The 15,815-nt window shown below is 35.6% G+C and overlaps 2 protein-coding genes across 4 annotated transcripts; one reads left to right on the top strand and one right to left on the bottom strand.

The window, feature by feature from the left end:
* Window positions 1-503: 503 nt before the first annotated feature.
* On the bottom strand, window positions 504-8,937 carry LOC110701926 (fimbrin-4-like). Of its 3 annotated transcripts, none has more exons than XM_021879532.1 (15): window positions 8,812-8,937; window positions 8,121-8,267; window positions 7,810-7,980; window positions 7,360-7,598; window positions 7,076-7,247; window positions 6,950-6,988; window positions 6,757-6,825; window positions 6,555-6,671; window positions 4,986-5,197; window positions 4,093-4,254; window positions 3,822-4,021; window positions 2,559-2,716; window positions 2,319-2,415; window positions 2,101-2,192; window positions 504-1,554 (listed from the first exon to the last, which is right to left on the bottom strand). In XM_021879532.1, exons 2-15 carry the CDS (start codon window positions 8,205-8,207, stop codon window positions 1,171-1,173), a joined length of 2,199 nt encoding a protein of 732 aa, XP_021735224.1. In that variant the 5' UTR covers window positions 8,208-8,267; window positions 8,812-8,937; the 3' UTR covers window positions 504-1,170. The 3 variants fall into 3 exon arrangements, with proteins under 3 accessions (XP_021735224.1, XP_021735225.1, XP_021735226.1); XM_021879533.1 differs by lacking the exon at window positions 8,812-8,937 and adding an exon at window positions 8,722-8,794; XM_021879534.1 differs by lacking the exon at window positions 8,812-8,937 and having other exon boundaries at window positions 8,121-8,711.
* A 2,890-nt stretch (window positions 8,938-11,827) lies between these two features.
* On the top strand, window positions 11,828-15,395 carry LOC110701924 (putative acyl-activating enzyme 19). Its single transcript, XM_021879530.1, has one exon. The coding sequence runs from the start codon at window positions 11,947-11,949 to the stop codon at window positions 15,376-15,378; it is 3,432 nt and encodes a 1,143-aa protein (XP_021735222.1). The 5' UTR covers window positions 11,828-11,946; the 3' UTR covers window positions 15,379-15,395.
* Window positions 15,396-15,815: the final 420 nt, after the last annotated feature.

Raw genomic sequence — 15,815 nt, 5'->3', positions numbered from 1 at the left:
CTAGCCGTTTTTTTTTTAAAATGGATGTTAGGCCGTGCGGGTCGTGCGAATTGTGCGGGTTGTGCGGGTCGTGCGGGTTGTACCGGCCGTGCGGGTTGGGTGGGTCATGCGTGCGGGTTGGGTGGGTCATGCGTGCGGGTTAGGTGGGTTGGCTCGTGCGGGTTGGGTGGGTCATTCGTGCGGGTGGGCCGTGCGGGCTGAGTTGTGCCAGGTGGGTCGGGTTAGGTGGGTTCACGGGCTAGGTGTGTCGAATTAAATGAGTCAAAACGGGTTGTGCGATTTGGGTCGAATCAAACGGGTTAAACTGAGCTGGGTTGAAATGGGTTGTGTCGAAAATTTTGGACCCACGACACAACCCGGATTAAATCCGAGCTGTGCCGGGCTGTGCCGGATTGAAACCGGGTCGGACCCACGTGACCCACCAGCCGTGCGAGTTAGGGTGGGCTGGGTCCAACCCGGCCCACTGGCCACCTCTACACGCAATTTAAGAAATTGTTGAAGAATGTGAGTGAGTATAAGATAAAGTAAGAGGGAAAATGTAAAAAGGTGAGTTTGTGTAAGAAAAAGGTGAATAAAGTAAGAAAGTGTGAAAATGTACAATTATTATGGCATTTGAAGGGTATAAGATGGTATCATGGTAAAAGGGGTATAATAGAAAACAGTAAAGTGAGTAGAGCTTAAAAAAACGGCCTAAAACGGAAAGTGAGTAGAACAAAAAAGATTGAATGGGAGTACATCGTCATCATACTTCTCCGACTGTTTAAGTTCTTAAAAATTTGACTACAAAAATCTAAGTGAAAGATAAAAAGATATCACATGAAATGTTTTCCTAGTATAAACTTTATGCATATAATTAATACAATAATTGTAGCCACGATGTATATTTTTATCTAATCCACAAAGCTTCTTTCACAAAAAAAAAAAAAAAAAAAAAAAAAATCTAATTCACAAAGCTTTCAAGTTTACATGAGCAAATACTTCTTTTCTATTGTTTACAAGCATTGTGAAAAACAAATGTGTATTTTTCCTATATCCAAAACAAAATTTGATTTTCTTTTTTTCTGATACTTTTCCTTTTCTAAAATTTGTATAATTTTATATTTTACGTTCAATTAAGCCCAGAAAAGACAAAAATCGAGGCAGACACAAAAATTATTTGCTGCACTAACTTCATTTCTCCTTTGGCTGGTCCACTACTGATTGGGATGCCTCAGCAGAGTCTATTGAACCTTCAGCAGCAGATGGGGAAGCCTGAGCAGGATAAGTTGAATCTTCAACAGCAGCAGGGGAAGCTGGGTCGGTTGAATCTTCAACAGCAGTTGGGGAAGCCTCAGCAGGGCCAGTCAAATCATCAACAGCAGTAGGGGAGGCATCTTCAGGATCGATTGAATCTTCAGCAGCGGTAGGGGAAACATCTTCTGGGTCAATTGAATCTTCAGCAGCTGTAGGGGAAGCATCTTCAGTTTCTTCGAGAACAGCCAGCTGCCCTGGTTTTTTCTGAAGGCTCCAGTACATGATGCTTGCTGTTAAGGTGAGTATCATCTTCTGATTTACCTGTCAAAGAAATGCATTGCATAGTAAGATAACATCTGATTCTGACGCTACAAATTTTTGTTATTTCTAGCTACCTAACGAAAGACCAAATTGAGAGAAATGAGGATTGAAGCACACAATTCCAGCATACGCACGAAAAGAGAAAAATTCTAAATAGGATGAATTAGTACTGAATATAAATTAAAAAATAAAAAAAAAAACTTCCGAGTTTCTGACAGAATCAGCTTAAAACAAAGAAACTGAAATGGACTGGCTATATTGACCAGGGTACTCCATCCAAGCACAGTTTGTCAAAGACCACGATGTTCCTGAAACTAGGTAATCAGGATTTGGCCTAAATCAAAATTGACATGACCTGAAAAGTAATATGGCGGAGATTGGTTGAATCCCCTATCTAGAATAATAGACAATAAATATGATCATGACCCAAACCGAACTTGATCCAGATGGCCTGCTCGTCACCATTAAACAAAACTATAATCATAAGGTTAAATTAATGAGAAGTAACAAAAAGTTAGCGCCAAGTTAATGGACTCCAGCTCTCACCTCTACGATATCCTCAGGCAACAAAAATATAGAGCATCCAAGCTTTCTGGCAACACTGATTATGTAAGAAGCATTCAGCTTCTTATCCTCATCTGCAGTCACAGAAAATTTATTCAATAGCATTACATTTTGTACCTCTTTCAAAAACACAAAACTATGCATAGAATCATATTTTAAAGAATAGCATTGAACATCAGTGCACATAGAGACAAAAGTACCATTTTCGCCTTTGGTTACAACTGTCCAATCAACCACTCTTGGCTCCACTGCACTAAGAAGTTCCAGGAAAAATATCCCACTAGATAGACTTTTATCCTGAATAAAAATTCAGATTCGAGTGTAAAAGATCAATTCATCTCAGTTGTATGTCATTCAACTTCTAATTAGTTTGGTTACCAAAAAAAAAAATGATATATGAAGTATAATCTTGTAACCAAAAACCACTGTAGCATACGTACTTTGAAGCTATCTATCTGAGAAGATTTCCCTGAACTCTTGACCTTTTTGTTTGCCCATTCAAGAATATGTGCATCTGTAATCTCTCTCCCTTGTGAGAAAGATCTCAAATTTTTCAGTAGTTGGAGCATTGTAAACCTCATCAACTGCCAGAGAAAAGCTGAAAAATATAACATTTGTATAGGTTAGTTGCTAGGTTTCAAAGATCCAAACTAATGCATTATGATGTAGTGTGTCAATTTGTGGTTATCAAGCTTAGAAATATGCAATAAAATCTCACACAACTACTTGGCTTCATTAAAAGCTAAGGAAACAGTATTTTTTGTTAGTCAATCAACAAGAAAAAGAGATATTATGGGTTATGAACAGCTTGACATCAGTTCTGTCATACACTCACACCATCTTTGCAATTATAAAATGGTTCCTTTATCCCAAATCAAAGAACTCAATTATAGACATCTATATCTTTCCCACAGAAAATTAAAGGTATAAAACCACAAGTCATACACGGAAAGATATAGAGAGAGAACCAGCAAGTACTCCAATTATACACATCTATACCTTTCTACAAATTTTCATGTTTTTCTCATGATGCAGCATACAAGAGAGAATCTTTTAAAGAATGGTAGAATAATTGCTTCGCACAAGTATACTGTCCAAACCAGAGAGAAACAGACTACAATTAAATCAATAGGTCAAGGTTTAAAGATAGCAGGATATGAAATAGCATCATATGCAGTGCACCAGTAAAATGAGCAAAAGCAGAGCTTCCCCCCCCCCCCCCCCCCCCCCCCCCCCGTCTTTTACAAGTTAAATTAGCTCAGAACAAAATTTTAAAGCAGCTATTAATTCACTCTCTTCACTTTGGTTAGATGAGTAAAAGAGGTTCCACTTCAATACCAAAATTTCTAGTATCAGTGCAGAGTTTCTAATCAGCAATATCTTTTCATTTACTTGGAAAGCCATAAGAACTGGTGGGTAAGGCACTAAGGCCTCTACTAGAAACAGCATAAGGTACTATCAGTTTTAGAAAGTAAACAACAAGTTAGAATGTACTCTATGTCTCCATCTCCAAAAACTCAAAACAAAGATAAGAAAAAAATCTATTGAATCCAAAAGCCTATACCAAAGCCCTCAAGACAGTATTCCATATGATCAACAAGATACATGCTGAAGCGTTAAAGTTGACAGTATGGCTGCAACCATCTCCAAGAACTCATATTCTAATCAAAAGGATATGGAGAAAATGGTAAGTGCAAGCTAACCTATGATGAGCTTTTTATTTCCTTGTACAATATCATTTCCAGCAACGTTAACTAGGGAGAAGTTCAATCTTTTTCCAATATCAATAACTTGATTGCAATTTTCAACTTTCTTGAATGGCATCTTGATAGGAGGTTTATTAGCATGTCTCCAGTTGACTGATCCTGGGAAAACTTTATCCAATACTTCCAAAAGCACCCATCTGCAAAGGAGGATAAAATATCAGCCTAGTCATACTATTTTATATACGACAGCACAAGACAAGAAGCTTACCCTTGTCTAACATCCTCAAACAAATTATTGACATATGATGAAACTCCGAGACTATTAATCCAGAGTCGAAAGCATCTCTCTTCCCTCGAAGTTTCCAAGTCATCATCTAAAACATTAGTGAGGGAGATCTTCTCTGTATCAACCTCAGCAGTCAGACCATTTCTGCAAAGCCAAGTCACAACCTCTTAACAAGCATTCAACAATTGCATTTGCAAAACTGAGTCATGGCACAGACTCACAGAGTAAAGAAAGAAGAGAGAGAGAGAAGAAATTGAAAAGATCCTTGCATCCAATTTTCCATTTTCTACACGTAAGACTGTGCAATGATGATGAAATGCAAAAAGCTCTTAGGTATCTATGATAAGGCTTTCTTTTCCAAATGCAAACGAAACCAACTCTCTCCTCTCCTCCTTTAAATCACCAAAACGAAAGTAATAACATTTTGCCAAATAATAATAAAAAAGAATATGCCATTAAACTAAACCTGGTGATATACCAGTCCAACTTCCATTTGGCACATCAACTATGAAAACCACGTCAAAGCCATGATTTACTTCATTGTGGTTTTTGAGTAAAAAAAAAAAACATCGACTTCAGTGTTCAGTCTCTAAGAATATACTCCAATTTAGGGAAACCAGGTTACATTAAACAACAAAGTAGCTTTATATGTAGTGATGGACATAGTATTTCCAAACAGTTTGGAAATATGAAAAACTGCTTACCAACAAATGAGATGAAATTTTAAAATAGTACCTATGACCTGATTATTATAGACATAAGTACAAAAGTTGGTTGGGGCTAAACTGAAATAAGCTAAGAGGAGAAAGTGGACACAAATAATTACACGTGCTAAACTAAACTATTCAAAGAAAGATAGTGGGCAAAACAATTACCTGTGTTGGAAAATTTGAGCAACAAATGTAAGATTTAAATTGGTTGATCCCTCTACAATATCCTTTGGACTGATATATCTATTACAATCCAATTTCCCTGCTTGTTCCACGATCAGTTTTGCTCTTTGAGTAGGATCTTTAGTTTCCAAAGTAGAGTTGGTTTTGTGTTCAGGTGCAAGTACATTTAGTAAATGAGCATAAGCTTCACCATCCTGGACAAGTAAAATTTGTTTGACCATTTAGTGTGTTAAACAATTATTATAATATTGCTGCTCATCTAGTCTGAGATAACTATAAGATGCAGCTTCATATATACCCATCAACTGTATATATGATACATCTTTATAATTTCATGTAGCATTGCTTCAGTTCCTTCCAACTGACATATAATTAAATTTGACATTCCAAGGAAAAATGCAAATATCAAAATTTTAGCTTAGGTCAGGGAATATTGCAATAAAGAAAAATAACAGATTGATTGCACAAGATTTCAAAACTGGCTTTCCCCAGATGCAACAACTCGTTGATGTTTCATGATGCATAAGAATCTCTGCCAATCATTAATACACAGAAGAAAACCCCTTCCAATCTCAGTTTGCACCATGTTATTAACTCATTACCCAATGCCTCTAACAAGGCTTCTACCTCAGGCAGGGCACAAAGGAATTAAAATGTATTGTACATGACCTTCTACCTGCAACTGTAGCTAAGTAGCTTCCTTCCAATCTCAAAACAATTACTGAACATTCTATCACCTTTAGCAGCAGGACACATAACCAGACAAGCAGCCCAGTAATTTTGATGAAATATTTTAGTTACATTTCTAGGCTGAGTCATATTACGAATAATTTCCACGCTTCCACATTATGCTCCAGAAAATTTTCCAATACTATAAATGATAATCCGAAATTCCGAACTGCGCACTATGTCCTTAAGGAACATGATGAAGTGTATGTCCATCAGATCATCACATACTAAGCAATGAGAAGTTTGAATAAGCTGTTTCTCCTAGACTATACATGATAGTGCTTAACATAATTGCAGCACATATTAACAACAGACGAAAAGTAGTACATTGGAAAAAGTATTTCAACAGTTAGCCCCAGATGCCGCTCATCCCACTAGTCACCGGTCTATAATAAGGGTTACCAGACTTCAATACAGGAAAGGGTAAAGAATCTTAATGAATAAAAAACTGTAATTTCTCCTCGAGAAATACAGAATGGGCAGCCTATACTTTTTAGTTCAAAGATCAAACTCCCAGAAGGAACTAGATTTATCACACCGGGTAGTTGAAAGTTAATGAAAAGCTTATAAAATAGTTTCTTTCATGCACCTAGTTTGTAAGTATTTCATGTTTCCAGAAATAACCTACTCTTCCCCAACCTTCCCCCTGATTTTACAGATTATCCTACTAACTTATTAACCACCATAAAGTCTAGGAAGCTAGATTGCACCATCCTCAGGTAAACTACATAAACTACTGACTAATTTACTATAAAGCAAAAATAACAGATATTTAAGTTCTGTCAAATAGAAAATCACTTTCAGGGTCATTAAAGAGCTCACCTTTAAATCAGTGGAGAAATTTGTCACCTCCTTTTTATATCCTGATTTCTTCAGCTGGAAGTTCATCCATTTCAACAAGACCTTATCTGGTGGCAAATTCATGAGCTCCTCCACATCCTGCAAAAAGTTTATGCAATCATAAACCTGATGGCTAGATGCAAATATATAACCATTGTTTGAAGATGTCAAAGAAGCTTCAGACCTGATTATCCTCCACCAACTCCACAAGTTGAGGCGTCTTCTTCAAATTAAGGTCAGCTAGCAATTGAATCTGATTCCCAAAAAAATTTATGAGCATTGCATTAATCGAGCATTACTATAGTAAGCTAATCCTAGTTTGTGAGACATAATTCCAATGAGTATGAAGTAAGAGAGACTAAAGACCTTAATAATACCTTAATAATTTGAGAAATCAATCCCATAACCAGATGACGCTACATGATGACAATTAAATGTATCAGCATCAGTAAAGTTTATTCAAATGTACCAAGAAATGCAACAACAAATTGTTAAGAACTTACTCGTCCCTCCACCAAGTCCTGTGTGCCAATGTTAACAACAGTGCAGCCTATAGCCTTTGCGGAATTAAGACAAAGTGTGTGGTTCTCATTTCTCTCCCAAGGATTTTGCGTTTTTTTGGTGTTTATTGCTCTTTCATCTATCGTCCCAGGCACAGCAAGATTAATCAACTTACTGCAAAAAGACGTAACGTTTTAAAGCTTTCCAACAAGTAATAACAAAGATTACAAACTAAAAACCAGCTATAAACTGATGCAAAGAACATCCAGGAGCCATGAGTGTATACCAAAGAAGAACTCCATCTTTGACAAGTTCAAATAGCTGGTTTGTTTTTGGGTCTATAGGAAGATATTTCTTCAAGAAGGGATCCTCCGCCAGATGATTGTTAATGTGTGTAACATATGATTCCTTCTCTGATTCACTAATGACATGGAAATGGGTGGTGGTCGATTGTCTGAGTATGGAAGTAGCTCGTTTATAACCAGTACCTTTCCCACTAGCTCGGCCTTGAAAACCAAGATATTCCTGCTCAGTGCCACAAAAACTTCAAATGATTTTAATTCCTTACATATAATGGCATTGCAATTTATTAAACAACTAAGAAAAAACACATAAACAACAGAATGCCATTCCATATAACGATTTGTAGTCATAGTAACTACCATAGAAAAAAATGACAAATATTTGTCTATGGCAAATTCTGCAATACAGCATGATTACATACAAGGGAACTTACCCTTAGGAAAGATTCGAAATCAATCTCGTGTGTCAAGTCAGGATATGAATCCTCCAATGCAGCTCTCACTTCATTCTCCGTATACATCCCATTAATACCCTTAAGTTTCGCAAAAACTGGTGGCAAATCCGACACTGTAACATGACCAGATTGCAACTTTAACGCAGAAAACTGAAACCAAACCCACAATATTAATGTCATCAATCAAGCAAACATATCATCTACATTAATTAATCAAATAACAACATCTTATACTACAACAACATCAACGATAATCAAATTAACAACAATCAAGTCAAAGAATTCAAAACCTTAGACTTGAGGCTGCGAAGCTCCACTTGGGTAAATTGACTTTGCAACCGAGGATCAGAAACAAGTACACCCTCAAACCCAGACATCTTTGAAATGTGCCAACTTTTTACTCTTTTATTGTTCAATCGTCAATTTTATCATCAAAACTGCAATCAACCCACCATTCTTCATCATCATCACAATAACAATAAATGCATAAAATCAAATGCAAGAAATCAAAATCAAAGAATAATACCGAGTATAATTGATAAAAACCCATTTGTGAAGTAAATTTTATAAACTGACAAATTATATTATATCTCATTATAAACCATATTCAATTATCATCAAAACTGCAAATAGCCCACCATCATCAAAAACACAATAAATGTAACCACAATTAAATGCAAACACTTTAGAAAATCAAATTCAAAGAATAAAAAAAATTAAAAATAATAATCACCCATTTCAAAATTTTAAAAAAAAATGAAAAAGCAAATTACCCATTTCAAAAATTCAATACCCATATAATCAAATTGATGATTCATCTTACGAAAAAAACAAAAACAACCCAAATGAAAAAAATTGAAGAAGTTTAGAGAGAGAAAATAAAAAACAAACCTTGTCATTCAGAATGCAATGCTAGAAATGAAGGAGAGAGAAAGAAAAGAAGAGATAAAAACGTAAGAATAAGGACTATAAAAAGCTTACCATTTTTGTTCCTTGGAGATTAAGGACTCTGTTGATTTCGCATGACAAGGAATTTAATTAATTTATTTAATTATATATTATAAAAAAAATTACAGTTTGATGCTTCCAAGTTATTTTGGGAAGAAAATTTGAATAAATGTTTGACAAATTAAAACAAAAAAATGTTTTTTTTTTTTTTGGGAACGTCTTTCCTACATGTGTGGACGGTGGGGGCGTGGGGTGGTGTGGTGTGGTGGGCCGTACAAATTCGGTTGGACGTGTTTAGATGTTCTATGTTGTTTCCAAACCATTTTCTTCTTTCATTTCTAATGTTTTTGTCTATATAATTGTGTGAATATTAATTTGTTTTCATGTCGTATTAATTTATGTTACTCTCTCCGTCCTTTTATTATATACATATTTTTTATTTTGTATAGGAATTAAAAAAGTTAAAGATTTTTTATAAAACTAATAATCGAGAGTATGAATATAAGTATATAATAATAAAAAAAAAACGGATGGAGTATTAAAAATGATTAGCAATTTAATAGGTTTGATTTAAGGAAATGATACTTGTATTAAAAGTATTGATTTTTATCTTAAATGTCCTTTGCATATAAGGAAGTTAAATAAATGTGATTTTTCCCTCAAAAAATAAATAAATGTGATTTATTAATTATGTGAATATCCATTTAAGAAGTAACCTTTATCTAAAGGCTTCCATTGTATCATTGGACATAGGTTTGTAAAGTTTTAAAAATTCGACCCAATACTTAATGTCATTGGAATGTCTTATATTCATATGATTTTTAATTATCTAAACTTATTTTATTTTTATCTAAACTTATTTGACCTTAATGGAACTCATCTATTATCTATCTATCTATCTATTATACTAAAACTGAGTATGATAACATTACTATTGCCCACGTGTCGCTCTCTTAATAAAAAAATTCCCGCCTAAGGGCATGTTCACATTTACTGAACTGGGATGAATTGAACTGATTGGAGCTGAACTGAACTAAACTGAACTGATTAGAGCTGAACATAACCGAATTAAACTGAACTGCTTGGAGCTGAACTGAACTAAACTAAGCTGAAATGAATATTTTATGAGAGAGAGAAATTAGGAGCTGAACTGAACTGATTAGAGTTGAACTGAACTGAACTAATTAGAGCTGAACTGAACTGAACTGAAATTAAGTAAATGTGAACATGCCCTAAATGCAATGATTATATCATTTTTTTAGCTATCATAATTAATATTTTTAAAATTTAATATATTAGAACCCTCTATTACAACTATATATCAATTTATTGTTAAAATAGCTAACTAATAAATGACCTTTTATATTAAACTATGTATTAGACGACGTTAAATAGGTATGATACTATATCATAATTTTAATGAAAATAAAAAATTTTAAAATTACAAATATTTTTTTATATGTAATATTTATTTATATTCATGTATAATAGCCATTTTGTTTTTTAAAAAATGTACAAATTACAAATAAGATTTATATAAACCGTGCTCGCACGAGTTCTAACTAGTTTTAATTATAATTTTTATCAACCCTTATCAAAACTTATTTTTCTTAAACTTATCTGAACCTATGAGACCTAAAATGTGAAAATAAGGTTAACAAAACATAGCCTAGGATGTGATTTGTGCTAAGTTTTCTTTGTGATACTTATTTTTCTTAAACTTATCTGAACCTGTGAGACCTAAAATATGGAAATAAGGTTTACAAAACATAGCCTAGGATGTGATTTGTGCTAAGTTTGCTCTATTATACCACATGTATGCTAATATTTAATTATAGCTATTTAACTATACATGTCAATTGTATTATGTTGTATCGCAAAAATGCTAGTCAAGTAATACTAACAGTACAACTCAACACAAAATATCGGTGATTAACATTTATATTTATCTCAATGGCAGTTCAAAAGATGGGACCACTTTGTCCCTGAAAATCATGACTCACGGCGTTTACCTCAGGATTCCTTATTCCTCCTACTTATCACCATTATTGGAACAAATTGCCATCTCCTGCTTCTTCCTATAAACCACCATCTAACCATCTTGTTCTTCCCCTCTGATCCACAACTAAAAATCAGCCACCATCTTGTTCTTCTTCCCGCAACCTACCCACCTTCATCTTTCTTCTTCCTGCAACCAACCCACCTTCATTTTTCTTCTTACGCCGACGTCGACACCGACGCCGATACTAACACTGACACCAACACCGATATATTAATGGCAGAATTAAACAAAAATCCTATGAAAAATAGAGAAATTCAGGGTATAGTTAATCCCAAAGCGTAATTTATATTTCTCTCCTCCATTGAAATTCCATCATTGAATTGAAGTCTTGAAAATGAGTACAAACATTTTCGAACTCCATTAATAGGCAAGAAGCTTGAAACTGTGTGTGGTTGCTTTTTTGAGATATAAAAAGCTTAACGGACGTTTGTTATCTCCGTTATCTTACTTTTCTTTACCAACTAGCAATATGTCAAAACTTTTGTTCAAAAGCAAATTTTTATTTTCTGGGCACGAACATCAATGAACTTTTATTATCATTTTACGGATATTAATTTGGATTTTCTCCGAAATAATTGGAAGATTTCCCTAAAAATTGTTGAATTGTAAATTAATTCCCGATTTGCGTTGGTTTAAAAACTTATTCCCACAATATTGTCCACGTAGGTTTGGTAGATTTTTTTTTTTTTTGCAAAGAACCGCTAACGGTGATAGCGCTTCTATACTTATAAAACCGCTAATGTCGTTAGCGGTTCTTGTATTAGGTTCTTGTATAAGAAAACTTCACAAGTTAAAACTTAATATAAGAACAGCTAACAACGTTAGCGATTTTATAACATGTATAGAACCGCTATCACCGTTAGCGGTTCTTTGTAAAAAAAAAAAAAAAAATACCAAACCTTTTTTCAATCCTAAGTTTATGGGAATAAGTTTTTAAACCGACGTAAATAGGGAATTAATTTACAATTCAACAATTTTTATGGAAATCGTTCCGAAATAATTACACATGTGAAAGTGAAACAGTATAATCTTGCATCAGTTTACTTGCATGTTCTAGTCAAGTAAAATACGGAGTAAGAGAAAAGGGAAAGAAACAAGAAACAAGTATGGAGAAGCAAAGGCAGCACTCTTCCTACTGCTGCATATCCCATGGATTCCACCAAATTGCCTCTACTAACCCTAACAAATTAGCCATTATTCAAGCCAAAAATGGCCCCAAAAATCTTAATTCTGAAACTAAATTCAGTAATGCTAATCCTCCAGTATATGAAGGCGACAAGTTCTTCACTTTCTCCGAGCTATCATCTGCCGTTGATTCCCTCAGTTTCAGGCTTCATCTCATTTTCAATGGTGGTGATGATCCCTCCTTAATCAAACCCACCTCAGGTAACATCAAATCAAATGTTACAACAAAAATAATTGGAATTTACATGGTACCTTCAGTAGAATATGTAATTGCTGTTCTTTCTATCTTAGAATTTGGTGGGGTTTTTCTGCCTCTTGATCCTTCTTGGCCTAAAGATAGGATTTTGTCAATAATTTCATCTTCAAATGTTGATATTATAATTGGGTGTTCGAATATTGATAAAATTAGTAGTACCCACTTGGTTGATGAATCACATTGGCTTGTTAATTGCTGCAAATTTCATGTTTTATGCATAGATTTTGATGGGGTTCTTGAACAAAAATGTGGGAAATTGGATTTGGGTTGGACTTGTGAGAGTGGGAAATTGAGAAATTTTAGCTATTTGATGTATACTTCTGGGTCTACTGGTAAACCTAAAGGTGTTTGTGGGACAGAAGAAGGGGTTTTGAATAGGTTTTTGTGGATGCAAGAGTTTTATCCATTGAAAGAAGATGATGTTTTGTTATTCAAGACATCTATAAGTTTTGTTGACCATCTTCAAGAATTTCTAGCTCCTATGCTAGCAGGATGTACTTTGGTGGTGCCCCCTTTTCATGAATTGAAGGGGAATTTTTTTGGTCTTGTTGATTTTCTGTATGATTACTCTATTACTAGAATAACCGCTGTTCCATCGTTAATGAGGGCGCTTCTTCCTGCTTTAGAGGGACGGTATTCCGAGCAAGTGATGTCTTCATTGAAGTTGTTGGTGTTGAGTGGTGAAGTTTTTCCCATATCTTTATGGGAGATGCTTTCTAGGATACTGCCTAAGGCTTCTACTATCTTAAATATATATGGAAGCACTGAGGTCTCTGGTGATTGTACTTACTTTGACTGCAAATGGTTACCAGAAATGCTTAAAAGTGAAATGTTGAGCAGTGTTCCTATAGGTAAGCCCATTTCTAATTGTGGTGTTAGGCTTAGTGAGAAAGATGGGAGCTGTGATGAAGGAGAGATATGTGTAACGGGTGTATGTCTTTCGAGAGGCTATTATATTGATGGTAATATTATGCCCTTGGACTATGAGGGATTGAGAGAAGAATCTGTTTCTGATCATGGGTGTCAGAGTAGTAAGCTTTACTATAGAACGGGGGACTTTGCTAGAAGGCTTCCAAGTGGTGACTTGGTTTTTTGTGGAAGAGAAGATCGCACCATTAAAGTTAATGGCCAACGTATTGCACTGGAGGAGGTAGAAGATACATTAAGAGGACACATAGACATAGTGGATGCTGCTGTAATTTCCTGTAATGAGCAAGAAGGGTATGCCTTTCTTAAAGCTGTTCTAGTGTTGAAAGATAAAGGCAAGTCATCTCAAATTTTGGCAGCTGTAAAAAGTTGGATGGTTGACAGACTTCCTTCAGTTATGATTCCCAAGGAATTTTGTTGTACTGAAACCCTTCCTATGTCTTCTACAGGAAAGGTTGATTATATGTTACTACCTAGATTTTTTTCTCCCGTTGATGGTTCAAACAAGAGTCATGTAAAACTTGGCAAAACTTTAGACCATATTAAAGAAGCCTTTTGTAATTCTTTGGGTGTTGCAGAAATTGGTAACGATGATGACTTCTTTGCAATGGGTGGTGATTCGATAATTGCAGCTCATGTGGCTCATAACTTAGGAATTGATATGAGATTGCTGTACATGTTTCAAAGTCCGTTAGAGCTTCAGAAGGCTCTTGTAGAGAAAGAAGGTCTTTTTGAGGTTGACCACCAAGTAAAGTGGGAAACTTTGCCCAAAGCTCAGAAAGTTGACTCGCCTCCTTCATCTAATTCTGGATTAGTTAAGCCCAGGAAACACGGAGAAACTACATGGACTGATACTGATGAGCAAAGAAAACCTAAGCATCTTAAAGTAGTTTCTGATTTATATTCAAATCTCAAGGGTGTAACCTCACTTAGTTCCATTCTATGGGAATCTCATTCGATGCCAGGCGAATGTGCGATCAGCCGTTGCAACAAGGTTACCTACAATAGCAACTGTGATTTAAAAATCAAGTGGCCTACTCAGGAATTTGAACTTCCTAGTAACAGAAAAGGGTCATTACGAGAAATATGGAAAGTTTCCTTGGAGTCTTGTGTTGATGCATCACCATTAGTTACTTTTAAAGATAACCAAATCTTAATATTTATAGGGTCTCACTCCCATAAGTTTCTCTGTGTTAATGCTAAAAGTGGTTCCATAAGATGGGAGATAAAATTAAAAGGTCGAGTGGAGTGTTCGGCTATGATTGATGGAGATTTCTCTCAGGTTGTAGTTGGGTGCTACGAAGGAAACGTATACTTTGTTGATATGATGAAGGGAATCATAAACTGGACTTTTCAAACAGGTGGTGAAGTTAAGTCACAACCTACCATAGACAAGTGCAGGAACCTTATATGGTGTGGCTCACATGATCATAATCTGTATGCTCTAGATTATAGAAATTATCACTGTGTCTATCAATTCCCTTGCACCGGAAGTATTTTTGGCTCCCCTGCAATTGATGAGGCTCGTGATATGCTTTACCTGGGCACAACCAATGGAAATTTGACAGCTATAATGTTAAAGGCTTCTGCATTCTCTGTTGCGTGGCAACTTGAACTTAAAGCTCCGATATTTGGATCTCTTTCCATAAGTTCTGATGGCCATGTGTTATGCTGCTTAGTTAACGGGGATGTTCTGTCTTTGAACTCGAAAGGATCAATTGTTTGGAGGGTAAAAACTGATGGTCCAATATTTGCCGGACCATGCATCTCTAAGGCACTTGGTTTTCAGGCTCTGGTATGTTCTAGGAATGGGAATGTTTACTCTTTTGAGTTGGAAAAGGGTAGAATTTTGTGGAAGTACAATGTTGGAGGTCCAATTACATCTTCAGCTTTTGTCGATGAAAATATAAAGTTAATATCTGATCCTTCTGTTCCTTCTGAAAGATTGGTTTGCATTTGCTCCAGTTCTGGTAGAATTATTCTGCTTCAGGTAAGTTGTGCTACTGCTGAGGATAATATAGCAGAAGAGGGAGTTGAGAAATTTGCAGAAATTGATCTTCAAGGAGACGTATTCTCTTCACCAGTTATGGTTGGTGGACGGATTTTTGTAGGTTGCAGGGATGATTATTTGCACTGCATTGTTGTTGAAGACTTGAAGCACAGTGGCTAATGAATTGACTGCCTGTGTAAATAGTAGATACATGGCTGTGTTCATTTTTAAGAGATTTCTTCATCAGTGCTCTGCTCCTTGGAGTTGAGGGAACTCCCAAAGCTTGTGAATATACCAACAGGAATGCGGTACTTAACTAACCTCCGTATCCTTAGAATTTGGGAGTGTGAAGAGTTGCACTCGCTACCTGCTTGGTTGAAGAAACTTACTTCTCTGAGGCAGCTAGATGTTCGAGGTAGCCCTTACATACGTGTATGAAAGATGTCAAAATCCGGATGGGGAGGACTGGTCCAACATTCAGCACATCCCCCCATGTTTCAATTAGATAGTGATCAAATCACTTCAGTATTTCTGCTGCTATTAGCAGGTCTAGTTGTCTGCCAAACTTTTAATGTGTGAATGTGTTGCAGAAAGAAGCTGTTTCTGTCTTGATAAGA

This window comes from Chenopodium quinoa, unplaced genomic scaffold, assembly GCF_001683475.1.
Source record: "Chenopodium quinoa cultivar QQ74 unplaced genomic scaffold, ASM168347v1, whole genome shotgun sequence".
Taxonomy (NCBI): Eukaryota; Viridiplantae; Streptophyta; class Magnoliopsida; order Caryophyllales; family Amaranthaceae; genus Chenopodium; species Chenopodium quinoa.
Note: the sequence above shows the minus strand (reverse complement) of the source record. Positions and strands in the feature narration are given on the sequence as shown.